Genomic DNA, 27,400 nt, shown 5'->3' with positions numbered 1-27,400 from the left:
AAAGGAGGGCGGCCGGGCAGTCGCAGCTGGGGAGGGGGCGGTGTCTAGCTCTCCCTCCCCGCGTGGGGCTGGCGCCGCCCCCACCCCGCAACCCGCCCCTACTCACTGCCGGTGGACGACGAGGAGCGGCGCTGCCCGGAGCCCGCGCCCTCCAGGGGCAGAGGCGGGGCAGGCGGCAGCGAGCTCTGGGCCTCGGGCAGGGGCGGCGGCGGCGGAGGCGGCGGCGGGGGCAGCTCCCTGGACGCTTTGGGGTCCGCGGCGCAGCCGTTCTGCACGTGGTTCCCCGGGAGCAGCGCCGCCTGCGGGGGAGCGGAGGGGCCAGCGAGTGAGGCGCGGGCCGCAGGGCGGGTTCCCGGGCGGCCGGCGGGTGCCGGCTGGGCACGCACCTCCTCGCTGTGCGCCATGCCCGGGCGTGCTGCCAGCGGCTCCCCGGGGCAGCGGCCCAGCTGGCGGTAGTAGTCCCCCGTGCTGGGCTGCTTGCTGAAGGTGCGGGGCTTGCGGCCGGAGTCCTGTCTCCGCAGCCCGTTGTGGTGGTCGCGGGAGCTCGGCTGCGGGAAGACCGATGCGCTTTGGCCACTTGCCCCCAACGTCCCCCAAGCCCCTCCCCAGCCCTTCGCCTCCCCGGGGCTCGCGGCCAGCGGCCGTCGAGTGGCGCAGCCGGCCGCGTCCCTAGGTCCCCCTGTTCTCAGGGCAGCATGGGGTCAAGGGGCCTCGGCGGCAGGGCAGTCTCGACCGCCCTACAGGGAGGGGTTCTGGGCGGAGGCCAAGGGCACAGGGGCCCCCACTGAGGCCAGAAGGGGCGGGTCCAGGGGCGGGGTGGCCCAGCCCTGACGCCAGGGGGAGCCGGCGAAGGGTAGCTCTCAGCTTAGCCGGCCCTGCGGCCCGGGCCGCACCCTGCAGCCCGCTGTCCGGCCAACCGCGCGTCCCCAAGGCTCTGCGGAACTTTTTCTAGGGGTCTTGGCCCCTAGGGAGCCCTGTCCAGAGCCGGTGCCCTGTTAGACTCCTGCTTGCCCAGGGTTCCCGGCCGAGCGGCCCCGGGTCTGTTCCTACCTGCGACTGTGCCGGTGGCCCCCGCTGTGCACCTGGCGGCGGGGGCGGCACGGATCCGACACCTGCGTTACCTGATCCTTCCTCTCAGGTTACAGCCCGGCCTGCCGCCCGGTCGCGGCCGGCCTATGGGCTCTGTCGGCCTGACATCACCTAGGACCCGCCAATCCCAGGCCGAACCCCCGCAGCAGTCAGGGATGCTACCGGGGCCCAACTGCTCCTCCACACCTGGCGGGTGTGCTGCGCCTGTCGCACCCGCCAGGCAGGGCCCCGCCCCCTGGGCCTCTCTTCGTGAACACGGTGCTGGCACCCCGACCTTCATGTCCCTACTCATTTGCCAGAGACAGGTTATGGGTCTGAACGCTGGTGGTCTCATATTTGGCTCCCGGGTTCTGGGTCGCGCCCCCACCTTCCCCTCCTGCATCTGGAAACCATTGCCATCCTCGTAAGTGACACCCACACCCGCGCACAAGTCTCGGGTTTCAGGGGCAGCAAGGCGGGCTCAGGTGACAACGCAGGATGCCGCCGGTCACGGCTGCCCCCCGCTAAGCCCAGATCAGGGAGAAGGGCATGAGGTGGTGGGGCCAAAGACTGAATGGTCAGGCGGGGGCTGTCCCCTGCCCCACCCTCCCAGCCTGTGCGTCCCTGAGGTGGCCTCGGACCCTCTGTACCCCGCCCATCCAGGCTCACGTTGCAGGAAACGCGACACGCTGGATTTGTTTTCTGGGCCAGCCAGCCCCCTCCACACCCCCTGCAGCCCCAGAGGCACGACCCTGTTCCCTCCGGCAGCTTGGGCACCCGTGCAGGGCGCAGCGGCGCACAAAGGTTTCTTTGTGGAGCAGACCCAGTGCCTGCAGCTCTGCACGCACACACCCCAGAGGAGTGTGGGGAAGACTCCGATCCTGGCCCTTGGCTCAGGCCTGGGGAGTGGGTGCTGGTCAGACCACCTGTCCCAGGCTTTGGGCAGGGCCCCCATGCCAGGCCAGCCTGTGAAAGTTGACTGGGCCCAGGTCCCTTGCAGTGCCCCCTAGAACTCCCTCCAGAGTCGGAAGGGGGATCTGGTGTTCTAGCTTGGTCTGGGGCGGCATGAAGGGGTGGCAGTTGGAGTCCTTGTGGAGGCTCAATGTCCCTCCCATGCCTCTCTGACAGTGGCCTTGTGACCCGTTTCACCAGTGCAAACTGACTGTCCAGCTTCGTCCTGGAGTGGCCTGCCTTGGGTTGGGGAGAGAACGGCAAGGTGGGCCCTGACAGGACCCTGGGGAGCTGCCACCGCACACCTGGCCCCCTGCTGTCTCATGTTGTTCTGTTTTGTTTTTGCTTTTCACCTCTCAGAGCAGCTTTGCTGGTCTGCATTCCAGGGCCCCCTCAACCTCTGTGCCAGGACCCCCAGAGCCGCCCAGGCAGGACCTCTGCCCGCTTCCCTGCAGGCCCTGGTGACACAATCATTGTGTCCTCCCTCACCCCCACTCCTGAGATCACATGCTTGCTTCTCCACCAGGGCACCCACCTGGGTACTGGCTGCTCCCCCCACGGAAGCTCGAGCCCCAGCAGGAGCCAGCCTCAGCTTCTTGGCCACTCGGACAGCCAGTGCTGGGCCCTGCTGGTCACTCACCTGCCACACCCTCCTCCTGGCCCTCACCTCAAGCTGTGACATGGCATCTACCACCTGGAAGACATCTAGGGTTCTATTCTTCACTTGAGCCCATGACTGTGGGTGTGGGCATGTCAGTGGAGAGACCATCTGTACATGTCCTCTGCCCACTCAGTGAAAACCCTGCCACTCCATGCAAGAGGCAGCACAGAACCAGCTCCTGGTGAGGCGCAGCCATCTGGGTCTGAAGTTTTTCACCCCAACTTGGCATGGAGGGAGATATCTTTGTCTAATTCACCTCCCTGTCCCCAGGGCAGCCTTGAGCCCTCGCGGAACTGATCAAGAGCTTTGACTCCTGAACACGCCTTGGACCCAGGGACCCCAACTGGGTCTACCAGCGAGGCCAGTCCCACCCCTGGGAGGCAGCGGGGGGAGGGCTCACTACCTCCTTCTTGAGTGGCTCTGTCTCCACGTGGCGGAGCTTGTTCTTGGTCTGCATGTAGATGTCAGCTGCATGTAGCCCCACAGGGGGGGTGGGGGCTGGGTAGCCCGGTGGAGGTGGGGGCAGCTGGGTGCCTGGGGGTGGGGGTGGTGGAGGGAAGCTGGGTGGCGGTGGCGGAGGCACGGGTCTCCCCATCTTGCCCTGAGGCAGGCCCAGCTCCGGGTTCAGCATATCCATGTAGTTCTGTATGTCTGCAGCTCTCGTGCTGGAGAGCCCTGCGGAGGTAGCAGGGAAGGCCGGGTTTGGGGTTTTGCAGAGGGGCTGTTCCCCAGAACTCACCCGACTTCCCACCACCTAGAAACAGCTTGCTGAGAGGCAAGTTCTGGGGTGCTGTTCTGTGTGGCCCAGTGTGGCCTCTGGCAGTGCTGGATGGTTCCTGCTCCCCAGCCCTGCACTAAGGTTGGAAGACAGTGTGCTCAGGTTTGGAGGGGAAGCAGCAGGGGGCTTTGGGCTCCAGGTGTGCCTGCAGGGCTGGGCCACCTGGACAGGGGAGGGGCAGCTCTTCACAGAAGACCTGGCAGGGCAGGTGGCAGAAGTCTGGGTGGCCACGCCCAACCTTTGCAGGGCACCCAGTCCACCACCTGGTGACGGGAAGCAGGCATTGCAGGTGGACCACGTTCATGCAGAGGGCGTGGCCAGTGTGTGTACACAGGCCTGGCATGGCCCAAGGTGTGTGCAATTGTGTGTGTGTGAGCCTGTCACCTGTGTGCACACAACTCTATTTGGGAATGTGTCTGCGTTGGTCCATAGGCACTGTGTGTGTGCGTGTGTCTCTCCAGTGGAAACTGAGGCTTGAGTCCTTGTGTTACATAGGTGTGTGCATACACCTGCACCTGCCTGTGTGCCTGTGTGTTCCTGCATGTGTGCTGTGTGTACAGACATAAATGTGCACTTTTGAGTGAACCATGGTGGGGTGCATGTGAGTTTTGGGGGGAATCCATGTGGCTGTACATGGGGTTGTGTGGTGGGCACACAGGACCCTGGGAGTCCCCTCTGGGTGTTAGGACTGTGAGTGAAGAGGGCAGCCTCTGGCGGACCGTGGGCAGGGTGCCCTGAGCAATCTGCTCTCCCTCTTCCCTCTTCCCACCCGGCCCACTCACCGCGAGTAGGGCGCTGGCCTTTGATGCTGGAGTGGCTGGAAGAGCAGGAGTCGTAATTGGAGAGGGTGCTGGTAGGTGAGCTGAGGTCAAAGTTCGGTGGCTGGACTGACATGGTGGTGTTGGGTGAGGACATGCCCGAGTCTGGTTGCTTTGCCTCCAGCTCAGCAGACGAATCCTGGGCCAGTACTCGGTGCTCCACACTCTGAGGAGAAGGCGGTGCCGCTGTGAGGGCAAGCCCACTCCACAGACCTGCGCTTTCTGGGCCAGGGTCCTGTTCAGGCATGCCCTTGCTGTGTGACTTCAGTCAAGCCACATCCCTCTCTGAGATCCTTTCCCCATTGCAAAAGGGTCTTGGGTTTGTCTGAGGCTAAGATTCGAGTCCAGCCTCCTAACAGGACCTGGCGTTCCAAAGAAACTCCCACCCTGGCCCTTGCCTGCTCAGGAGAGTGGAAGCCAGCCGAGAAGGGGCCCTGGGCTGCACCCCAGGGAGAGTTGCCAGGCACCAGCCTTCCCTTGTCAGTGGGCAGAGGGCCTGGGCTCTCGTGTGTCTGCAGGAGGGGGCTTGGGCTAGGGCTACAGGGAGAGCCACCCCGCTTATCTGGATGAAAACCCCTGTTCTCCTTTCCCAACCTGTCAACTCCCAACACCAGCCCAGCCAGTCTCCTGATGGGGCTCTGGGGGTGGGGAAGGGTGGGGCCTTGGTGGCCCAGCTGAGCTGGGATGGGCAGCCCCAGCTCAGGCTCCCAAGCCTGTCACCGTCCCTCCCTGGTCAGTGCCTCTGATCTCAGGCTGGGATTGGGCAGGGGTGGGGGTCCCGCTTACATTGCCCATGCTGTCCCTGCTGCCGTCAAGCCCGCTCTCTCTGCCGCCTCCTGCCCAGACCTACTCCTCCCTGCCCCATGCCCCCTCCCTGCCTGAGAAGTGTCACAGGCCCCCTGGGAGAGGGAGGCAGCCTGGCACCAGGTAACAGCTCAGCAGCCACGCTCATTGGCCCTGTAATTAGGGGCTCTTCGGGAGTGTTTGTCTTTTCTGGGCCAGTATCCTTGGTGGCTTGGAGCTGTCACTGCTGCAGCTGGGCCTGCCTGGGTGAGAGGGTCAGGCCCTGCTACCCATATTCAGAGGGTCCAGCCGCTGCTGCCTATCCTAAGAGCCAAAGCAGAGCCCCAGATACTGGCTTTGAGGGATGGCCTGAAGTTGCTCTTCTTTTAAAAAACATTTTTAGTTGTAGGCAGACACATGCTTTATTTATTTATTCAGGTATTTATGTATGTGGTGGTGAGAATTGAACCCAGGGCCTCACCTGTGCTAGACAAGCGCTCTACCACTGAGCCACAACCCCAGCCCTGAGGTGCTCTTCTCTTGGCCGGCAATAGTGCGTACCAAGGGCACCAAGGGTTGCAGAACTCAGAGGCTGGGACACAGGCTCTGCAGCCTGAGAGGATGGCCTTCAAGAGCCCCTCCCCCACCCCACTTACTAGCTGTGTGAAGTTGGGCACATCCCCTGACCTTTCGGTGCCAGTTTCTTCATCTGTAAATGGACTCCCTCCCTAGTAGGTGGCCAAAAAGCCTTTAAAAGTTAGAGAAGTGCCATGCATGATATCTAGTAGATGCCATATGTGCCAACTACTACTATGACTGTAAGATGAACTGAGATGACACCTGCCAAGCACTCAGCAGGGTCACCTGTCAGAGTCAAAATTCAATAAATTGTGTACTATCAGCAGCACAGCAGCAGCAGGGCAGGCTCTCAGGAGGACTGGAGGGTCCTGGGCTCTGCCGCTACACCCACAGCCCCACAACAGACAGACTGTCGCGGCTGGAAGGAATGACCTTTGATGCAGAAAGGCACTTGACAGTGTCTACCCCTGCTCTATGCCCCCATGATAGGGTTCTCAGCAGCTTCAGGGCCACCTGCACTCTGGGAGGGCCTTTCCAGGGAGGAGTTTATCCCCTTGTCTACCTGCAGTCTGACCCTGGGCCTTGCTGCTCTTTGCAGACTCCAGGACTGGGGAAGACCGGGCCAGGGGCCATCCACTGTCCCTCTTCCAGGCTTCCTTTGGAAACCCCTGTCATGGCCTGGCTATCCTCTGGAACTGGTCAGTATATTTCTGCAGACGTCAGTGAGGCCCACCCTCTTTCCGACCTCATTTTTCCAATGAAGCAGGTGGGCAGGGCCATAGAGTTGGTGACATCCACACCTGAGCCCAAGCCCTAGAGGGTAACTTCATGGCTGAGCAACCATAATAAAATAATTTACAAGAGTCACATGAGCAGCCCACTATGAATTAACTAGGAATGCACAAACATGTGGTATTGTGGTCAAGAAAAAGAGAGTCCTCCGCCACCTACTGTCTGCTGACCTTGGGTCTCCAGGAGACTCAGTTTACTCATCTGTGACAAGGAGACACTAGCATTACCTACCTCAGAGCTGGCTGTGCTTACATGAGCTGATACACTTGGGCGTGTACACGTGGGCTTGCGAATGAACTCGGCTGGCCCCTGCTCTGTGTTTTCTGACCTTTCCTAGCCCTACCTCTTGTTAGGATGACTCTCGGTCCCCCTTCCCTTGACCTTTTGTCCTCTTGCATCTCACTGTCCCTTTCTCCCCAATGGGCAGTGCATCTGGGCTCAGAGGTAGTTCTGACAGCGGACAAGGGCACTTACTCCTTGTGTCACCTTGGGCAAGGGACTTCATGTCCCTGAACCTCAGCTCCCTCCTTAGTAGAAGGAGGAAGACCTCTAGCCCTGGGGTGGGGCCCGGATGAGATGACAGGAGAGCTGCGAGCCGGTCATACCAGGTTCTCCACCGTGCGCAGGTAGCGGGTGCAGTGGCTGTGGCCGTTGTAGTCCGACAGGTCGGCGGCCGTGTACCCGTCACGGTCGCGGACGTCCAGCTCCGCGCCGTTCACTACCAGGATCTGGCAGCACTGCAGGGGCATGGGGTGAGCACCCGGCGGCGAGGGGCGCCCCGCGCCCGGGCGGGGCTGTGCTGAGAGCGCGGCGCCAGCAGAGGGCGCGCGCCCCGCCCGGGCCCCGCCCCGGGCCCCGCCCGCCCCTAGGCCCCGCCCCGCTCGGGCCGCCCTGACCTCCAGCTCGCCGTTCTCGGCGGCGTCGTGCAGCGGGGTCCCGCCCCACAGGTCGGCCGAGATCTCGCCGCCGTGCAGCAGGAGCCAGCTGAGCACTTTGGCGTGGCCGCGGCTTGCGGCGAAGTGCATGGCTGTGGCGCCGTCTTTGTCCTGCTCCGACAGGCTCACGTCGGTGCAGCTCACCTGGAGAGAGGGGCGGAGAAAAGGGCGGGACTGGGCACAAGGCCCCTCCTGGCTGGGCTCCGGGCCCCCTCCCTCCCTGTGTCCAGCTCACCAGCCACACGATGACCGAGCTGTGGCCCATCTGCGCTGCGGCGTGCAGCGGAGTCATGCCATCGTGGGCGCGCGCGTGCGGGTCCGCGCCGCACTCCTGCACCAGGTACTGCGTCACCTCCAGGTGGCCCTCCTGGCACGCCAGGTACAGGGGCGTGGCACCGTTCTTGGTTTGGGCATTCACTCCCCTGTGAATAGGCAACACCCACCATGGACTTTCAGTCCCTGCCGTCCTCCAAAACCTTCTTAGAGTCCTTGCCTCAATCTTGGGGGCCCTGGAGGGCGGGGAGAGTAGGTTGGACAAGGCCCCGGCCCCCTCAAGACTCGGTCCTACGGCACCTTCCCTCAGGGAGCCCCTCAGCTGTGATTCCACCAACAGCAGCCTGGTTTTTATAAAGAATCTGACAGCACATCCTGCTCTTAGTAAACAGTCCTGCCTTTACCAATGTCCACTAGGACATGCCTGTTCTGCCACACTCCCTGTCACGGCATGTCCCCAAACGTTGTCTGACCTCTGTGCCTTTGATCGTATCCTCCTCCACCTGGAATGCCCTTCAGTTTCCTCCCTCTTTAAGACTGGGGACAGACCTCTCCTCCATCAGGCCTGCCATTTACCTGGACAGAGTGGCCCTTGCTCGTCTCTGTGCCTCTGGACCCCTCCTGCCATGATGGACTGTCATGCGCGGTTAGCCATAACTACTTCTGGCCTAGGCCTGCCCCAGAGGAGTGAGTTCCCAGAGGTCAGGGAGGTAGGGTTGCCACATAAAACACAAGATGTCCCTGAAATCTGAATTTCAGATAAACACCAATAATGTTTTAGCATGTTCCAAATATTGTATGGAACATACTTATACTAAAAGTATTTATTTGAAGTGAGTTGACATCTGGGTTTTGTTGTTCTTTTTAACCTGAAAACCTTATGGAATGGCCACCATAGACTGAGCACTTCCTGTGTTAGGCTATTAGCACTAAGGTGCTTATTGTTATTCTCCCTTTTTTTGTTATTTCTTAAGCCCAGGGGTACTCTATACTGATCTACATTCCCAGCCATTTTTATTATTTTATTGAGTCAGGGACTCATCAAGTTGCCTAAGATGGCCTTGAACCTGGAATGCTCCTGCCTGGGGCTCCCAAGCAGCTGGGATTACAGGGGTGCACCACCATACTCTGCTAGGAAGCTTCATCTTAAGTCCTACTGTCATTCTCATCTTGCAGAGGGGCAACTGAGGCTGGGTCCAAGTGTTGCCACAGGCCACTCAGCTGGTGAGTGGCACGGGAACACCTGTCTGTCTGGGATGCAGGGCCTCCCCCCAAGTAGACGTGCAGGTACTGAAGAGACAGTGGGGGAGGGGCCCCATGCCCCAGGAGCTTCCTTCCACTACAGCTTGCCTTTCAGCTGTCACTGCCCTTCATCCTTGCTACTCCACCCAGCTCACTGTCCTAACTGGGGAACATGAGTCAGCCCCATTGGTGAGGGGCTACTAGGGAACACAAGCCAGCCTGGCCACTAGGGCTGATGGTGAATACAGTCCAGAGTGCAGTTACCACAATGGGGCACTAGGTGGAGCTACAACCTACCCTCAGAGCCCCCTTCTCCCCAACAAGTCTGGAAGCTCAAGGTGGGGGCTCTGTCCTGTTGTGCTCTGATCAGACCTTGGTGCCCTAGGAACATAATTCTTCACATCCTTACCTCAACTGCCTCCCCATATCTATACACCCACAGTGCCAATCACATGCACAGTCTGCACCCCTCCAGCCTCTCACTCATCCAATCACCTGTCCATCTGCCCATCAGCTCCTGCCCCAAGCCCTTCCCACCTCCTCCATCTGCTCATTCACCCACCTTCTGGTCACCCCAACATGATTCAGCCCCTCCTCTGACCTAGCCATGCGTGCTGTCTCCTCCTCCTCACACATGCCTCTCAGTAGACTTCCTGTCCCCAGAGCCCTGGTTCTCTGTCTGCTTGCTTCCCTGTCCCTGGAGTCCCCCAGGTCATCTCAGCCTGCACTGGGCACCACTGTCTGGTTTCTCCTTCTGCCGTGGCCTGTGCAGCCCCCTTCCCTGACAGCTCGGTCAGTGCTGGGGCTGAAGCACAGCTTGCTGCTTTGTGAGGTAGAGAGGACAGGTGCTATGCCTGCTGTCCTCCAGCAGAGTGGGTCCTGCCGGTCCAGCACAGGGCAGGCAGCGGCCTAGCCACTCACCTCTCCTCAGAAACACGCTGGCCAGCTGCCCTGGCCTCTACGCCCCAGTGCCAGCGTCGCCCCCACACATATGCACGCTGGTGCGCCAGGAACAGCCTGTTGAATATTTCATGACTGACACTCAGCAGCCTGAATTATTCACCCTGTCACCAAGGCATGGCAAGTGCTGGGGTCGTGGGGCTCCGGGCCTTCTCTGGGGTGGGGGGAAGCACAAGGCAGTGTACACAACCGAGGGGACCAGGTCTGTGTTGACCTCTGCTCTCCCAGGACCCCCATGTGGCAGGTGGCCATTGCCCAAGGGTGCCCAACCAGCCTGAGGAGGAGCTGGACAGCAGGGGGCAGTGGTGCCCACTGGCTGCCACTCCCAGCAGAGTCCCTGGCACTCCATAGACTACAGCCTGTCCCTATTACTAGTAGCATTTTAGCCATGATCCCCATTCTGCAGTCAGAGCCTCCTGCCCAGGAACCCCAGGACATGGGGTACGTATGCTTGATGGACCACAGTGGAGCCTTGGGGACCAGCCTAATTCTCTTCTTGCTTGACCTGGAGGCAAAAGGAAATAGGGGCTCCCTCCCATTCACTGGGGAGAGTTACAAAAATATGGATTGGCATAAGGAACAAGAGAACTCCCCACCTGGGGAGACAAATGAATAATTGTAGTAATAAAAAGAGGAATAATAAAAGGAAGAATTAGTAACAGCGACAGCAGCTACTGTTTATTGAGTGATTGCTTGCTCCAAGCACTGCGACACGCACATTCTCTTCTCTAGTCCTCATAACTGTCTTATGGGGTGGTCGTTAGCGTTGTTCCCCTTCTACAGATGAGAAAACGAGGCCTGGAGAGCTAAGATCACTTAATGTGGAAAGGCAGAGCCACCCACGTGAGTCTGGCCCAACGGGGAGCCTGAGGTGGGACTCCAGTTGAGCTGTGTGCCCAGCACTCCTGTCTCTGTCTGTCTGTCTGTCTCCCTCGTTCTGCACAAACAACTGTCCTCTGCAGAGCTCACTGCTGGGAACTCGAGAATCTCTTTGCCAGTGGGCTCGCCCTACGTGGGACTGGGACACGATGAGAACGCCACAGGAAGGCCCAGGCTCTGGCAGGAAGAGGACCTGGTGTGAGGCCTATACCCGCAAACTGTGCTGCAGTGTCACCTCCTCCTTCTTGGCATTCCAGAACCCATCCAGGAAGTGGTAGCCACTATGTGCCAGGACTTCTTGTACCAGGAGCATCAGCCACCAAGGGCCCTCACAGCTGTCCTGGGGTATCCAGGTCAAGCACAGGTTGGGCTAGACGTCATTTCTTTTCCCTTTTCTTCTCTTCCTCCTCCTCCTCTTCTTCTTCCTCTTCCTCTTCCTCTCCCCCACCTCTCCTCCTAGGAAATTGAACTCAGGGGTACTCTATGTCCCCAGTCTTGCCCAGTGTTTTTTAAAGAGTTGAGACAGCATCTTGCTAAGTTTCTGAGGCTGGCCTTGAATTTGCAATCCTTCTGTCGCAGCCTCCCAAGTCACTGGGATTACAGGCATATCACATCTGGTTCCACCCTCCTTCTTGATCCCAAACTTTGGAGTCTTCAAAGACCCTGAGCCAAGCCCTCTTCATAGGTTTGAAGCTTCCTGGTAGTGATCATGTAAATCATGTTTTCCTTTTTTCTTGGGGGAAAAAAGCTGATCTGGACAAACTGTAACTATTAAGCAAGCCACCTTCTGACCACTAAAGCAATGTGGAATGCTCGTAAGGGTCTGTTGGAACCTCTGTCCACATTCGTGCCGGCTTGCTGTTCATGCTGGCCCAGGGAACAAGGAGTGATCAGTCCCCCACAGATTCAGACTCAGGTCAAAGTGCAAAACTTCCAGTGGCCTTCCCAGCTGCTGGGAGAATTCTGCTCCGAGAGAATCAGAAAGGGGCTGAGACCCCAAGGACCAGAACTTGCTGAGGCTGGGGCTGTTCTGAATAGTCACTCAGCCTTCTGGGCTCTACATTTCTTGGTGTTCACCAATCATACTTCCTGCTTATGGTAAAGGATCCTAAATCAGGCTTGGCTCAGGGAAGAAACACAGCACTGCTTTTTGTCCCCACCCTGTCTGAAGGTCTCTGGGGATTCGAACCATGGTCCTTGTGCATGCTAGGTGAGCGGTCTCCAAGAGGAGCTATCTCTTCAGCTTCCACAGTGCTGTTTTGAGGAAGGTTTTAGAACAGTCCATCGGTGCCTGAATTCCTAGCAAGCCTGGAATATTTCCGGAGGCCAGCACTTCCCTGCCATTCTTCTAGCCTTCCAGACCTTCTTTCTGACCTGCCATTTAGCCAGACTGGACTCTGCCTCTGGCCTCTGCACCTGCCAGGACTCTGGCAAGGCCCCCAGGGCAGAGCTCGGCATGGCTGACCGCCTCTAGCTCAGGTGCTCACTCTCAGTGCCTGGCAAAGGCCTTCCCAGCCCCTCAACTTGGAGACCTTCTCCCCAACTCTCCTGTCACTCTATTTCATTCTTCTCCCAGACACAGACTTCAGGGCACCACACGCTGGGCAGGCGGAGCCACCAACACCACAGATCCCTTGCCTTCTGGGAGCCCTGTCCTGGGACAGCCAGCTGGGAACAGAAAACGCACACATCTGAACGGGCTGCCTGCTCCCAGCCACCAGGACTGTGTCCCCAGGGCAGATGAGCTGGAAGGTCAGATAGCTTGTTCGGTCGTTGTTGAAAAAGTAGGTGCGTCAGTGAGCAAGACGGGCGGTGGGTCAGGTGCGGCATGACGCCTGCTCACTGCAGCAGCCTGGTAGGGCAGAGACGGGCCGCCTGCCAGAGGGGCACATGGAGGCTCGGCAAGGGTGTTCCACCTAGGTCACAGGTGGTGCCTTAGGCTGAGGATTCCAGACCCCTCCATTCGACAAGCGTGCACTGCCTGTCAGGCGCGGGGCAGAGTGAGCCTCGTTAGTTAAGGGGGCAGAGAGGAGGAAAACAGGCACCTGGCATACAATGCCAGCTCACAGCAAGGGTCACAGGGAAAAAGAGCCAGGCGGCGATGCGTTGTGGGGGCGGGTAACCATCTGAACAGGCTCAGTGCTGGCCTTGCGGAGAAGGTGACAACGGAGCCACGATTGAAGGAGGGATGGGCAGGCGTGGGCTCTCTGGGGAGGAGCTCCAGGCAGAGGGACCCGCCCGCACACAGCAGAGGTTGCTGGTCCCCAGGAGGGGCAGTGAGGCCAGGGAGGAGCACGGCGAGTTACGGGGAGGGGGCAGCTGAGGTGAGAGGGGACCAGAGCCAGGTGGGAGGGCCACTCTCAGAGGGCCGGGAGCCTGTCAGCAGCCTCCCAGTTTGATCTGCATCTTCAACGGCTGCAGATGGAGCTGGCCTGGTAGGGGTCAGGATCAAGGTGGGGAGACCAGTCAGGGGGCTGCTGGTGGAGCCCCAGTTAGGTAAGAGGCCAGGGCCAGGAGCTGGGGGCGCCTCCCTCTCCACTGCCACCAGGCCCCTCCTTTCTCAGAGCCTCTACCTGGCTTGGGGTGAGGCTGGCTGCTACCCTTCCTAGTCGGGACCAGCCAGCACAAGCACTGCCCCCGGCCCTGCTGCCCAGGTGACCTCACCGAATACCAGGAGCAGGTCTGGGGGGGTGATTAAGAATGAGAGTCCATGCTGCCTGTGGCAGAAACAGGTGCCCAGCAGGTAGGGGGCAGCCTCATCCCAGTGGCCTCGCAAAGGGGAGGAGCACCCTAAGAGGTAAGTCCCAGGGAAGCCCCTCTCAGGAAGCCTCTTTCTACTCACCCCCGTGGGGGCTGCCTGAAGCTTTGAGAGCAGCCAGACTCCATGAGGTTTTTCACTAAAGAAGGAGCAAAGGGAAGTCCTTGGCAAACTTGGAAGGCACTGAGAGATTAGGACCTGGACCAGGAGTGGAGATAGATCCAGAGAGGGGATATAGTTTGCCCAAGGCCACAGCAAACCAGTGGTGCCACAATTGGTCAATAAGCCTCTCTGAAGCACCCTGTCTACCAGCTCCATGAGGCAGAGAGGTCTGCCTGGTTCACTAACGTATCACTGGCACTTAGAATTTTGCCCATAGTAGATGCTCAATAAACATTAGTCAAAACTGGGGGCGATGCCACATGCCTATAATCCCAGCAACTTGGGAAGCTGAGACAGGAGGATCAAAAGTTTTGGCCCAGCCTGGGTAACTTAGTGAGATCCTATCTCACAATAAAAAATAAAAAGGGGCTGGGGATGTAGCCCAGTAGAAGAACACCCTTGCATTCAATCGCCAGTACCCAAAATAAATAAATGAACATTACTTATTTGAATGAGTTGAATGAGTCCATCTATAAAATGAACTGATTACAGAGCTACTGTCTAGGGTGGTTGTGAAGCTCAGACAATGCCACCTGGTGCCATGCCCCAGGAGGCACTCAGCAGGCAGGAGCTGTTTCGGGTTTACTCTGACTCCTGGCCAGGACACTTGTCAATCCCCGCCCAGTGTCAGGTCTGAGAGGCCTCAAGGCAGGAGGCACCTGCAGGGAGCTGGAGTAGATGAGAATCTTTGGGCCAAATGATGTTTCAGTTTGCCCTGACTGTAGAGCCCAGGAGCCCAAGGGGAAGAACCTGGATCCTCCCCCGTCTCCTGGGTCTCAGAGCTCAGGCCTCAAGTTCTGGGCTGAGCCTGGAGTGTCCCTCCAGCTGGTCAGTCCCTAGGGAAGCCAAAGCAGACATGGTGGAGGCAGAGAGAGCAGCAGGTGGTTCCTGGGGGTCAGAGGAGGTGAGGTCTACCTGCTCCCTGCCCCTTCCCAGGCAGCCCCAACTGGGGATGTAGACACCTCATCCCCCTCACCAGCCACTCATGTTCCTGCCCAGGAGGGTCTGCAGCTCTCTCCATGTCCCTCAGACTCAGGGCCTGGGACAGCCCTAGTCAGCTCTGCCAGGCCCCAGGTCTCCCAGATCAGGGGCTCCCTGTCAGCCGGCGCTCAGAGGGAGGCTTGGCAGCCTGCCCTGAGGTCGCTGTGGCCCACTTTCTGCTTCTGGTAAGATTCAGCTCAATGAACTGGGCTAGACTGGAGGAAGAGGCGTAGGTGCAGGATGTCCCTACAGTCGCAAGCCCTTTCTAATGTCCCCAGCATCAGTGGGGCCCTCCCACAGGCTGTCACCGTCACAGCCCAGAGCTGCCTCCCCCGGCAGTATCGGGTTTCCACTGCTGGTTCTGGGCGTCCTTCCTCCCTCACGGGCTCATGGGCCCAGGAAGAGAGCTGAGCCCTCGTGAATAATTCAGAGCCCTTCACAGCAGGCCCAGGAGACTCACGAGAGTACAGAGCCACCGCCTTCAGATCCATGCTACCTGGGTCCTGGATTGGGCCTGTGGTCAGGGGCACCTCAGTCTCTGCCCTCCCCAGCCCTGGTGTCCACAGTCCTGGGCAGCAAGAGTCTCCAGCACCAAGACAGGAGCCTACATGGGCACACCGGCCCCCAATCCCAGTCCCCAGCCATCCCCTCCTGCCTGAGCCCAGCCTGGCAACCACACAAAGGCGCCTCCTTATCAGCCAGGTCACACACCGCTGCAGGGAACAGAGCCCAAGCCCTGTGTCCACCTCCCTGAGATTCATGGTGACACCTGGGGCTGCTGGCAGCTTATCAGCCCAAGGCATCTGGCTACAGAGTTGGGCACCGCAGCCCAATCATGCCCAGACCTGGAGTGGCCTGGGAGAGGGTCAGGGTCCCCAAGGCCTGGAGCCCACAAGGGTATTCTGTGGCTCAGCCAAAGTCTCCCCAACACCTGGGATCCCAGCCCCCAGAGGGCCCAGGAGACCGCAGGTCTCATCAGTTCTTGCAGAGACAGGCTTGGCACCCTCTCAGTTCACACTGCTGGGTTCAGTGGCCCCACTGTCACCTGGCTCTCTGGGCACCTCAGGTGTGACTGGCAGGCTGGCAGGTGTGGCAGTGCTTCCTTGCTGCACGACCTTCCTCCTTGGGACCTGAGGGTCACCTGCTTGAAGCAAGGGGGTGGGAGACGCATGGGAAGTGTAGCTGTGGAGGTGGAGCATCACTTCACAGGTATGGCTGGCTCCCCAGGGCCCCAGCCTGGAGGGTCTAACAGGAGTCTGGGCCAAAACCCAGTGAGGACACCAGGTGGGACCCTGCCTGTGAGGTCTCTGGGGTCTCCTACTCTAAATTCCACTGACTTCGACATGACCCAAGCCTTCACTTTTCAGGACACAGATTTGCCACCAAATGGCTGTGAGGAGAAAGTCTATCCCAGGTAGAGCCTGCTGGTCTCCCACTAGCCGGACAAGAAGCCCCTGCCTAGGATGATGGAAGCAGGCTTGACCTGCCTGTCCTGGGTTGAGGGGACCACTAGAGCCCAGCCACCCTCCAGCCAGGTCAGTGTGCCTGGGCCTGACAGGCTGCCAGCTTTGGATACCTTGCAGTGTTGTCCCATGGCCTGCTCCCTGCTGGCCAGTGGCCCTGAAGTCACCCTCAGGCATGGGCAGACCCTTTTACCTCACAGCTGCTCTCCTCCTGAGTTTGGGTCCACTTTTTGTTTCCTACACCAGGCACCCATCAGAGGACAAGAGTCATTGGCCAGAATCACCACCCCTGGCTCAGGTCACCATGGCCACTGCTATTCCGCCCCTGCAGGGCCTGTGACTTTCGCCAGGACCCCTGCCCCTCCGGCACACCTAAGACCTGGCTCCTGCCCTCCGCCAGCTTCTCCTATGACTGGCTCTGCAGTGCACCCCCTTTCTTCCACACGCCCTGCCCCACCTCGGGGCCCCCAGCTCAACACCAGCTGCGTTCTCAGACCAGCCACCCAAGCCTGGGACCCTGGGAGGTTTGGGAGTCTCGTGCCCTTGGTAGTGGGAACGGGTAAGGGGCCACGGTGAAGGTGCCCTCTGGATAACTGGGCCGCGGGACGGGGCGAGGAGGGGGCTGGTTCCCTGAGATGCCGACTGACGAGGTCCAGGAGGCGCTCCTGCCTCCCGCCACCCCGTTTATAAACAGTCTGCCGAATGAAGGCAGGCCAGCGCTGAGGAGCCACCTGCTGCGGGCTGGTACCACTCTGGAGCGGAGCAGGGGGCCTCGGGCCGCACGCCCAGCTCCCCAGGTCCAGTTGCTGCCCGGGGCTGAGGAGGGTGGGAGGTGAAGAGGAGGAAGAGGAGTAGAGCAGACCTGGGACGTGCCCTGGAGCCATGGCTGCCCCAGCACAGGCCCCGGTAAGAGGGAGGACCTGGCCTGGGGGCGCAGCTCAGAGGAGAGCACTTGCCTGACATGCAAGGCCATGGGTTCCATCCCTAGCACCACAAGAAAAAAAAGGGGGGTCCTTACTCAGGGTAGTGGCCGACAAGAAGCCTCAGGGAGGGGAAGTCTCCTTTGGCGGCGGCATAGTGGACAGGCAAGGCGCCTGTGTCTGTGGCCACGGTGGGTTCCCCACCGCCATAACGCAGCAGCCAGTTCACCACCTCAGGGTGGCCGAAGCGGGCGGCCAGATGCAGGACTGTGGCACCAGAATTGTCTTTGTCCTGTGGGAGGAGAGGTGGTTAAAGTTCTCCGGCCTGGCACCGCCCCCGCCGCAGCTTGGGTCACGGCCAGCCTCCCACTGGCCCCGGGGCAGTGCAGCCTCTCCGCTCTCCCTGGCATGGGGTCGGGCCTCCCTCAGCATGGGGAGGTGGGGTAGAGCTGATCCCAAGAGTCCGAATCCTGCTTCTGTCTTTGGAAAACTAAATGGCCTGCTTTGACCACAGTAGCAGCACCGTGGTCTTCAGAGGCCTGCAGGATGTGACTGAGACGCCTGCACGCGGGTTCGCAGGACATGGCCCCTGGCAGGACGGCAGGAGCCTGGCTGCAGGGCCGCAGCACTGACACCCACCTAAGGCCTGAACGAGCTCGTGTGTGGCTCGGCTGAGGCAGGGCCAGGAAGGGAGGGCTGTTGGGTTGCGCCCGCTGGCACTGCGATTGGGGGCCACCCCTGCAGCCACCCTCTCCCCCCGCTTCTCGCTGCTTCACAGGTCTTACACAGAACAGAGGCCCCACTTGGCACACCTCTGACAGCCCAACCTCAGGGCAGGAAGTGCCTCCTGCAGACTCCCCTGGGCTGGGCCATAGGAACGGGCTGCGTTCTTGGTCCCGTGGGGCAGTCAGCCAGCAGCGTACGTGTGAGCAATGGTGACTCCTAGGAGGGACCGGGCAAGACCCCCACAGGAGCCCCAGAACCTCCACACGTACCCACTGTGTGTCTGTTGGGAAGGGGCTGCTCACAGCCCCTGGACTCAGAGGTTGACACACTGGGAAGAGCAGGCACCATACTAGGATCAACACATCAGGCACATGTGACAATGGGGAGGTGGGCTGGACAGGGAAGGGTTGGGACGCAGTGACAGGTGAGTACAGTCCACTAGGAGCAGGAAAGTGAGGCCTCTCTGCCACTCCTTGCCCAGGGAGAGGGCACTGTGGGGATAGATGTGGCCAAGGTAGGAGGAATTGGCCAGAGACCCTGAGGAAGGCGAATCTCAGTGGGAAGAGGACCGCTGAGGCTTCCGTAAGGCAAGGAGCGCGTGGGCACTGGGGAGCATGGGTACTGCCAAGTCCTTGGTCAGGTCATGGGGTGGGAGGGACAGACTGGCCGTCCCACTGAGGAGGTGGCGAGGGTTGTGGGGCAGGGAATGAATGGCCTGCAGGAAGCCGAGGAAGATGCTGAGGCCCCTCTGGTCCGCTGTGGGTGTGAGGAGACTGGTCCAGTCTGTCCCCCTGAGCCCAGAGGACGGGGCCGGCTAGAGGTGACCCGAGTAGGACCATGGTGAAGGATGTCCTGATATCAAATCTTGAGAAAGGCCATCCCTGTCCACTGCCCTGGGAACTAAAGGTCTGGTGCTCCAGGGGGTCCTGATGGCGCAGGGTTTCTGGGTGGTGGTGGCAGTACAGAGACAGTACAGAGTGCCACCAACTGCCCGGCCTCGGGACTCTCCTGTGCTGTGGCCCACGCCCTAAGCTGCTTATCTTCTGGGGTGGACAGGACCAGGGATCGAGGTCATCCCCTCCTCCCACTTCCACCCCTAGCACTGCAGTCTGCTGGGGCTGGGGGGCAGGAGACTTGATAAGCTGGGCACAAGGCCACTCGCTCCTTCCACCTCCTCTGCAGTGGTAAGGGAGGCTTCCGGCCAAGGCTGGACCCTGGGATCAGGGAGGAGAGGGAGGCTTCCAGCAAAGCCTGGACACCAGGATCAGGGAGGCAGGCACCTCCCAAAAGAGTGGGCATGGGCCACATGGCCAGGAACCCTTGATAGCAGGGCCAGTCAGGAGATAAGGGGCTGGCCACCTCCCAGGAAGGACGGGAAGGGGGGCCTTGCCCTCTGAGGACATGAGACCGGGTGGGTTTGGCCTTCATTAGGGCACAACAAACCAGCTTGGAGTTGCCCCCGCCCCTTCCTCCACAGCTCACCCAGTGTTCTATGTAAGTGGAATATCAGTACTGTCCCGTCCACTGGCTGTCCCCAACCAGAGCACCATCCACACCCCACACTCCAGCCCAGAGACCCTCCGGCCTGCTGGGTGGCCTCTGCCCTCTTCCCACCCCAGCACTCCACTCCCTGCTGTTCCGCCAGCAGAAGAATGTGCACACCTGAGAGCTTTGCACTTCCTGTCCCCTCTGCTCAGAACTCCCTGATCCTCACCCAGCTAGTTTCTTCTCACCAGCCAGGACTCCCCTGGGAGGTCACTCTGAGGAGTGACCAGTGGGGCCTGGGGACAAGAAGACCCAGACTGGGCTGAGAAGTGACTTAGAGCTGGGAGGCCCAAACGCACTGATGTTGTCGGCCCTGCCGAGGCCCTGGGGAGACCCCATTCTCATGTCCCACACCCTAGCCCCACGCCCTGTCCTAGGGACGTCTGCATCTCAACCTGAAGTGGGCTGTGGGACTTTGCCCACCCCCACTTCCAAATCGGATCCTGGAGGGCAAGGGCTTCTGGTTCTGCCACCCAAGCCCTTTGTCCCCACCCCCAGGACTCCAGGATCAGTGCTTTGTCTCTCCCAGGAAACACCAGTCCCACTGAGCCCAATTCCCCTGTGGTGCTGATACTACTACAAGGAGGGGCCAGGGCTAGACAGGACACCTGCCCAAGGACTCCATCTGGGAGCCCGCCTCACCCTAAGCCCTCTGGAAGGAGCGTTCTGCTGGACCTGGAGGATCCAATCCCTCCTACCCTCTGGCCAGGGGGCCTGGGAGGGAACCTCTCCTGGGGAGGAAGCCCCAGTGTGCTCTGCGAGCAGCGGACCCACCTGCACCCTGCAGCCGCCCTGCGAGAGCAGCCATTGCAGGCAGGCGAGGTGGCCGGTGGCTGCGGCGTCGTGGGCCGGTGTGGCGCCGTTGCGTGCGCGGGCCGCGGCAGGCAGGGCTGCCTCCTCCACCAAGAAGCGCAGACAGTGCAGCTTTCCCGCACGGGCCGCGTGGTGCACAGGCAAGGCGTCCAGAGGGTCGCGCAGCGAGGGCCCCAGCAGGTTGGTGGCATGCAGGGACCTTAGCACATCCAGATCTCCCTGCCGGGCCGCCTGCAGCGCCTGCTCCAGGGCCATGGTACAGCCCGCGGCGCTGCGACCCCGCGCTCAGTGCGTTTCCCGGGGTGCCATGCGCGTGGCTGGGCCGTCGGGGCTGCGGGGACCCGGAAGGCGGAGCGGCTTCTGCCTGGCCTTGGCTCCGCACCGCTTAACGCTCCGCTCCGCCTCGGCCGACTCTGGGGCGGGGACCCCGCGGGCGCCCAGCTTAAGCCTCGGGCCCGCCCCCGTCCCGCCCCCTTTTCGCCCCGCCTCCGCCGCCCAGAGTCGCCCGCGGGGACCACTCAGGCGACAGGGACAAGTGCATCCAGGGGCTTCTTTCCTAATTTGCCCCACGTAAAAATCGAGGACCCAAAGGACCGCAAAACGGCTAGAATTCGAGAGCGGTCCGGGCACAGACGAATTCATTCCGCTACCCACCTGGCCACTAGCTGTTCCGGGCGCTGGGAACACAAGCCAGCAATGATTACAGTTCCAGGCGATGACACGTGTCTTTAGAACAGGAAAATGGGGGCAATAGGAAGTGATTTGTCGGGGCTACTTGGGCGGCCAGGGAAAGAGGCATCTGAAGGAGCCGTCAGAGTTCGGGGTGCTAAGAAGGGGCATTCATTCCAGGCGGAGGGGAGAGGTCCGAAAGAGCAAAGGCCCTGAAGCAGGGCCCTCGAGGGCTCTGGGTCCATGTCCCCGGGGAGTGCCGAGAGTGCTAGGCCTTCAGACCTACGAACTGCCCTCAGATCCTCTTGCAGGGAGAAAGGGAAGGAGGAAAGGCCCCGCGGGACCAGTGCGCTCGGAACTGTGGGTCTAGACCCCGCGGATTCAGATCTCCCAGGGCCGCTGTCCCGAGTGGGGGGAGTCCACCACGGGCTTGAAGGCCTGGGGCTGCCAAGCCAGACGAGAAAGTGGGGATGGGAGGGCTGGGGCCAGTGGGGAGACGCACCAGCGCCGTCACCTGGAAGGAAGATGCCGCGACCCCGCGCTAGGACGCAGGAAGGCGCCCCAGGGCGGGCGGCTAAGCGCATGTGCGCCAAACCACCCTGCGGGCGTGGCTAGAAACCGGTTGTGGGAGCTGGAGGAGGCAAGGACCTCTAGACCCGAGCAGAAATGCCAGAAAGTGGGGGCTGCGGAGCCGTAGGAGCGCAATGAGCATATCGAGCGACCTTGATACAGCCTGTGCCCTTCCTTTCTCTTCGCACCCCACCCACCCCATTGGAGACCAGTGAGAGCCCGCCCCTGTCGGCCGCTTTCACCCAGGGCCAAGCACCTGCCCGCCCAAGGCGGCTCTGGATATGCTGTAGAATGAAGCTGCTTCCAGGAACACTGGGAGTCTTGGTGCTGACGTCTGCGGTTGCCTCCGATACCATTCCCCGGAGCCACCACCTGATGGCACCATGCGTGGTGGCTTTTAGAGGCTCCCTGGTGCCCTAAACCCCAGAGCCACTGTGCCCTGCATGACCAGGCGGCTTTCTAACGACTTCAACCCAGTCGGACCTGCCTCACTCTCTCCGTGGGACCTGGGTCGTTGGGATCTGGGACATTTTCCCAGCAGTTTCCGGATTCCTGACAGCCTCACTTCTGTCTGTCATGGCAAGAGCAGTGAGCTCGCTGCCTAGGCACTGCCACCTCCAGCATACCCAGAGAGGCAGGGACACCCTCGGCCAGCAAGTAGCAGGAGTGAGGCAACTAAAATGACTTGTCTTGGGCTCTGTTCCCCTGGGACTCCTTCATGACTACAAATCCCTGCAGTTCATGTCCTCCACCCCCTACGTGCCCTTCCCCAGCCATGGACACCTCATCTATTACACGCACTGCTACTATTCCTCTGAGTAAGGCAGATGCCCCTGGGCCCTTCCCACTGCTGCTAGTGACATCTACACAAAAGCCAGCCATGAGCACCCCCACCCTCCCTGACCAGTTTCTCAGATTCCCTTGAAGACACTGCCTTAACCCAGACAGGGAGCCTGGCTCTTTCTGCCAAGTCTTTTTGTCCTCTCTGGGCTCTTTTCCAGCAGTAAGATGTGACCCATGCACGGACCTCTTACCACTTATCAGGCTCTGTTCCAAGCCTCACCTGGATATTAATTCACACAGGGAAGCTGAGGGAGGTATAGCTATTATCCCCATTTCACAGCAGGGGAAACTGAGGCATGGGGCGCTTGTTTCATTTTAAAGCATCTCTCCCAAGGTGATGCATATGGGAAGTGGCAAAGCACACTCTCCACTCCCCACTGTGCTCTTCTTCCCTCTGTACTGAAGTTCTCTGGCCAGAGCACCCCACTGTCTCCCACCCTCAAGATGTCAGCTTAGGGACTCCCTCCTCTCACCTCTCTGCTGGGATCACCCATCCCACCTACCCCTATTGGGTGGGAAGAAACTGTTCAGGCACCTCTCCCACCCAAGGGCCAATGGACTTCCCAAGAGCGTGTCCCCATGGTACTGTAGGTGGCCCCAGCTCACCTAAAGCCTGCACCCTACATTCTGCCCACCCAGCTGTCTCACCTAAGTTCCTCTGATTCTAAAGGACTCCTTCCAATAAGCAACAAGATCCCACAATCCTTTGAAGCAAACTTTGGGGCAATCCTTTGAAGCAAACTTTGGGGACCTGGTCAAAGTCCTTTATAGTCATGGGGGAGGGGGAGGGAGAGATTTAAATTCAGGGGTAACTGACATTGCAAAAGGGTTTTTGTTCCTCTGTGGCCCCACCCCAATCTTCAAGTGATGTCCCTAGTCCTGGAGGGGGATGTCCCAGAGGAACTGCCTTCCCCCGCCCCTTCCCCTCAGTATGCGTCTCTCAGGTTCTGGTGCAGGGTGAGACAGCGTATGCAGCCTCGGGTGTGTGAGTGGAAAGGCCTGCAAAGCTCTTAAATAATAATTAATTCCCTCGGAGGGGACTGGCTCATAGGCATCTGGACTCAACCATGAGTGAGGGACAGGGGTTCAGGCACCGCCAAGCCTTGCAAGGTCACAGGTGATGAATGCTTTGTTCTCATAATTGGAGCTGTATGAGGGTTAGTGGAAGTTAGGGTCAAAAAGGGTTTGGCCCTGAGCTTAGCACACAGGAAGTCCTCCTGGAAGCCCTGAGCTTAGCACACAGGAAGTCCACCAGTGGTCCTCTGTGCGGCAAAGACAGGAGTGGCCTAGCTCCCTTTGTCCAGGCTCCGGTCCCCTTTCTGATGGGGAGCTGGTCTTCTTGCACCCTGTTGGAGGAGCACTGCAGGGGGTGGGGGGGGAACCTGGGCTAGAAGTGGGGGTTGGGCTCCGCTGGAGAAAGGAGGGGTCCGTGCAGCACCCTGGACAGAGTCTGCCTTGATTGAACCCCGTGGCACTTCCTCCTGGCTTTGGTTTGGTAAGTCCAACAATCTGCCCCGCAGTTTGCAGTGTGGTCCGCGGGGGTGGCCGTTGCCCCACCAGCCCATCAGGGGAAGGGAGCCCGCAGCAGATGGGCGGGGGACGCCTGCCAGTTTGCAGCAGCAACGGCCACGCGTCGCGGAGGCGTGCCCTGGCGCGCCGCTGGGCCCCCACACTCCCAGAGGAGGGCGGCGGAGAACCGGCACCTAGGACGCTCCGCCTGCGGGTCACGTGAGCTCCGACTGTCCCGCGGGTGGAGAATCTGGAGCCCAGAGTCTGGTGAAATAAAATGAGCTCTAGGTGGTCCTGGGTTGCCTCCTTTGAGGTTCAATGTCCCATCCAAAACCGCGGGTGGGGGAACCAGCTGATCCCTGGTTCGGTGAGCCTCGGAGGAGCTTACGGAGGAGTCTAATCCCCGGGCCCTGTCCTGACTCGTAGCCTGTGCCAACGGCTAGGGCAGGACCAGACGCGACCTCTCTCCCTCTCTCCGGGCCTCAGGTTCCCCGCCCAGGTCGGAGCAGCTGGTGGCAGGAGTCTCTCTAGTAATCCTCATGGGATCTCCCCGAGACCCTGGCCTTGGCACTCCTGCAGCCTCTGGGTCCCGGCCCGGGCTCGTCGAACGCGGGGTCCTCACGCAGGGGATGAATGGAGAAGGGCTGCTGGAGACGAGGGAGGCAGCCAGAGTCAGGGCGGGCCTGCTCCACCCGCCCTCTCTTCCGCCGGGTCGGCGGTGCTAGGAGCCCAATGACGCCCACGGATTCCGTGCGACCCCCCGCGGCCCTGTTGGAAGGCTGGGAGCGAGATCCCTGGGGACACCACGGTCTCCTCCTTTAGCCCCATCCTCAGCGGGAACAAAGACCAGAGTGGGAGGGGCGGGGCGGGGCGGCGACGCCGCCTACTTAAAGCCGGGCTGCCGGCGCCGCTCACTTCTTTGGCGCGGGCTCCCGCCGCGCCCCGGACTTGGCCCCTGGTCTCCGCCTCTGCTCCTCCTGCAGACGCAGGTCACCCCCGCGCCGGACCGCAGCGACCGCCGCTTTCCTCCGAGCATGGGACTGCCTCGCAGGGCAGGGGACGCGGCGGAGCTGCGCAAGGTAGGAACTGGGAACTAGGGACTGGAGGCGGGAGGGATCCGGCACCGCCACCCGCCTAACCGCAGCCTCTGCCTCAACCCTGCGCCGCAGACCCTGAAGCCGCTGCTGGAGAAGCGCAGGCGCGCGCGCATCAACGAGAGCCTGAGCCAGCTCAAGGGGCTCATCCTGCCTCTGCTGGGCAGGGAGGTGAGTCCCCAGCGGTTCGTGCGGCTCGGCGAACCGGGAGGCGGAGGCGGAGGGCCATGGGGCGCCGAGGGCGGGCAGTGCTCCAGCCTGAGGAACAGGCGAGGGGGATCCCAAGGCCAAGCTGCGGGACAGGCATCGAGGAGCCGAGCCACCGAGGACCTGGCGCTCCTGTCATGGCAAGAGCGCGGCGCTCTCGGTGGCTGCTGTCAGAGGTCTGTTTTGTTTGTTGGTCTCTGTTCCCCGCTTCGCGGCCTGGTGCAGAACTCGCGCTTCTCAAAGTTGGAGAAGGCCGACATTCTGGAAATGACCGTGCGCTTCCTGCAGGAGTTGCCTGCGTCCCCCTATCCCCCCGAAGTGCCACGTGAGTGACTCTGCTCCCACTCCCCGCCCACCCCGCCCTGCGCCCTGAACCGCTCACCCTGCCCGGTTGTCTCACACCTCTCTCCTCCCGCAGCGCCACGCGACAGCTATCTAGAGGGCTATAGAGCCTGTGTGGCGCGCCTGACTAGTGTTCTGCCGGCCTGTCGCGTCCTGGAGCCCGCCGTGAGCTCGCGCCTGCTGGAGCACCTGCGGCGGAGGGCTTGCTGCGTCAGCCCTGACCGCCGGCGGGCTGGGGACTCCGGTGGTGCCACCTCGCCAGCAACACCACCTGAGCCGGCTCCCATGCCCTCTCCACCTGCACCTCCCAGTGGCCCTGGCCTCTGGCGGCCATGGTAGCACCTGGTAGGTCCATGGACCATGGTGACTGCAAGGGACCTGGAAGGCCCCAGGCAGACCAAGGAAGCTCTCGGTGGTGGCCACTGTTCCCAAAATGAAGGACCAGCCAAGTACCCACGTGGGGTCTGGAAATGGATGTTTGAAACCCGTGTGGAAGACTGAAGACCTCAAGGGCTCAGCTGGAACAAATAAGGGGAGCTGCCCTGCCTCACCCCCAGGACAGAGGCGTCTAGGCAGAAGGAAAGGGGGCAAGTGGCTGCAGGGCGAAGAACAAGCCCCCATCCCAGCCAGCTCTGAATGCACATATATATATATATATATATATATATATATATTTTTTTTTTTTTTTTTTTTTTTTTTTTTGGGGGGGGGGGTGCTGGGGATCGAACCCAGGGCCTTGTGCTTACAAGGCAAGCACTCTACGGACTGAGCTATCTCCCCAGCATTTTTCTATCTCCCCAGCCCAGCCGGCTCTGGAACTGGGCGAGCCACAAACTACCTAGGCAATGACACACCTGCCATGGGGCTGGCGTCAGACCAAGACCTGGGCTAGGCACTCACCTGGCCAGATGAAGCCATCTGTTCTGATTGAGCACTGCCTGCCCAGTCCTGCTTGGCTACTTCCTGCCCAGCTGGGCTTGGGGCCTTTGGGGCTTTGGCCACTGCTATGGCACTACAGAGCATCAAAGAAGGATAACAGGACATGTAGGGCCAGAGAGCCCTTACCTCCACTCCCAGGCTGTCCTGCCCGATGGCCTGTGTTGCTGGCCATGGGGGCTTCATAAGGTGGTCTTGAGAAGGTTTTATTTCTCCAAGCATAAGGTGCTCTTGGGGTGTGCGGAAGGGGTGGCCTGAGAAGGAAGTGTGTCTCTGAGCCCAGCACAGCTGGAAGCCAGCGTGAGCGGAGCAGGGTCCACGCCACAGGACAACAGGAATTCAAGAGACGGCAGCGTTAGGGGACGGACGGGAGACACCCCTGCCTGCTTTCTCTTGCAAACCGCTCCCTACAGCTCATGGGGACTGGTTACTGGCATTGACTTAATCTTAAGAACAGGTTTCTTTCTTTCTTCCCTGAGAAAGGCAGGAGGCTCCCTGGGAGGACTCCGGCTGGGGCCTGTGGATCCCCAGAGTGGTGCCTGGAGGGGGTGGGAGGACTTGCTGCCCACTCTCAGTCGTCCTCATCATTTCCTGGGGACTTGCTGGGCACTGCTGGGAGACAGGGAATTCTCCCCAGCCCCCAGACGGACAGCCTGTGCTAGAGACCCAGGCACAAGAGGAAGACTGAACTGATGGGAAGGGACAGTCCTAAATCAGCCTATGCCACACAACCCTTGATGATCTAGGTACCGGTTTGGGCGAGAGGATGTGGGGGAAGCTGTGGGCATTACTGAAAGAAGAAATAAACATCAAGACAACAGGGCGAGGTGCCCCCAAAGGCTGAGATGGGCCCAACTGGCTAGATTGTAAACCCCCAGAGGGCAGGGCTGGGGCTGAGTGTCCCCGTGTCCCCAAGGCACCGGGTGCACAGTGGGTGCTCAATAAACTTGGTGAACTAGAGAAGAGGGTGTGAGTGAACACAGTGTGCTGGACCCCGCCCAGCTGGGTGGACTTCACTCCCACCCCAGGCCCCTGGGTTCACTTTTGAATATTTATTCCATGACAGCCGGTGCTTCTCAGAAAGACAAATGTGGCCGGCGTTCCAGAGCGGCCAGGAGCAGGCAGAGGAGGAGAGGCAGGAAG

General features: G+C 60.5%; 2 protein-coding genes across 12 annotated transcripts in view; one reads left to right on the top strand and one right to left on the bottom strand.

Annotated features, from left to right (window-relative positions):
- Positions 1–20,489, bottom strand: part of ESPN (espin) — a 29,847-nt gene extending 9,358 nt beyond the window's left edge. For 6 of the 11 annotated variants that reach the window (XM_079119990.1, XM_079119991.1, XM_079119992.1 and 3 more), the window contains exons 1-10: positions 20,049–20,489; positions 17,102–17,295; positions 7,601–7,787; positions 7,327–7,509; positions 7,036–7,167; positions 4,241–4,442; positions 3,084–3,355; positions 2,660–2,755; positions 387–548; positions 107–299 (exon numbers count right to left, since the gene is read on the bottom strand). In XM_079119990.1, the coding sequence (XP_078976116.1) occupies positions 107–299; positions 387–548; positions 2,660–2,755; positions 3,084–3,355; positions 4,241–4,442; positions 7,036–7,167; positions 7,327–7,509; positions 7,601–7,787; positions 17,102–17,295; positions 20,049–20,342 (1,915 nt within the window). In that variant the 5' untranslated portion in view covers positions 20,343–20,489. Of the gene's footprint in view, positions 1–106; positions 549–2,659; positions 2,756–3,083; positions 3,356–4,240; positions 4,443–7,035; positions 7,168–7,326; positions 7,510–7,600; positions 7,788–17,101; positions 17,296–20,048 lie in introns of all 11 variants that reach the window. The other 5 variants (XM_079119994.1, XM_079119982.1, XM_079119989.1 and 2 more) reach the window with 3 other exon arrangements.
- A 3,495-nt stretch (positions 20,490–23,984) lies between these two features.
- HES2 (hes family bHLH transcription factor 2) lies at positions 23,985–25,950 on the top strand. The gene is made up of 4 exons (XM_079136252.1): positions 23,985–24,757; positions 24,848–24,943; positions 25,205–25,304; positions 25,398–25,950. The coding sequence occupies exons 1-4, from the start codon at positions 24,713–24,715 to the stop codon at positions 25,658–25,660; spliced, it is 504 nt and encodes a 167-aa protein (XP_078992378.1). The 5' UTR covers positions 23,985–24,712; the 3' UTR covers positions 25,661–25,950.
- The last annotated feature ends 1,450 nt before the right edge of the window (positions 25,951–27,400 follow it).

Source organism: Sciurus vulgaris (genome assembly GCF_902686455.1).
Source record: "Sciurus vulgaris genome assembly, chromosome: 1".
Taxonomy (NCBI): Eukaryota; Metazoa; Chordata; class Mammalia; order Rodentia; family Sciuridae; genus Sciurus; species Sciurus vulgaris.
This window is presented reverse-complemented; position numbering and strand designations above follow the sequence as displayed.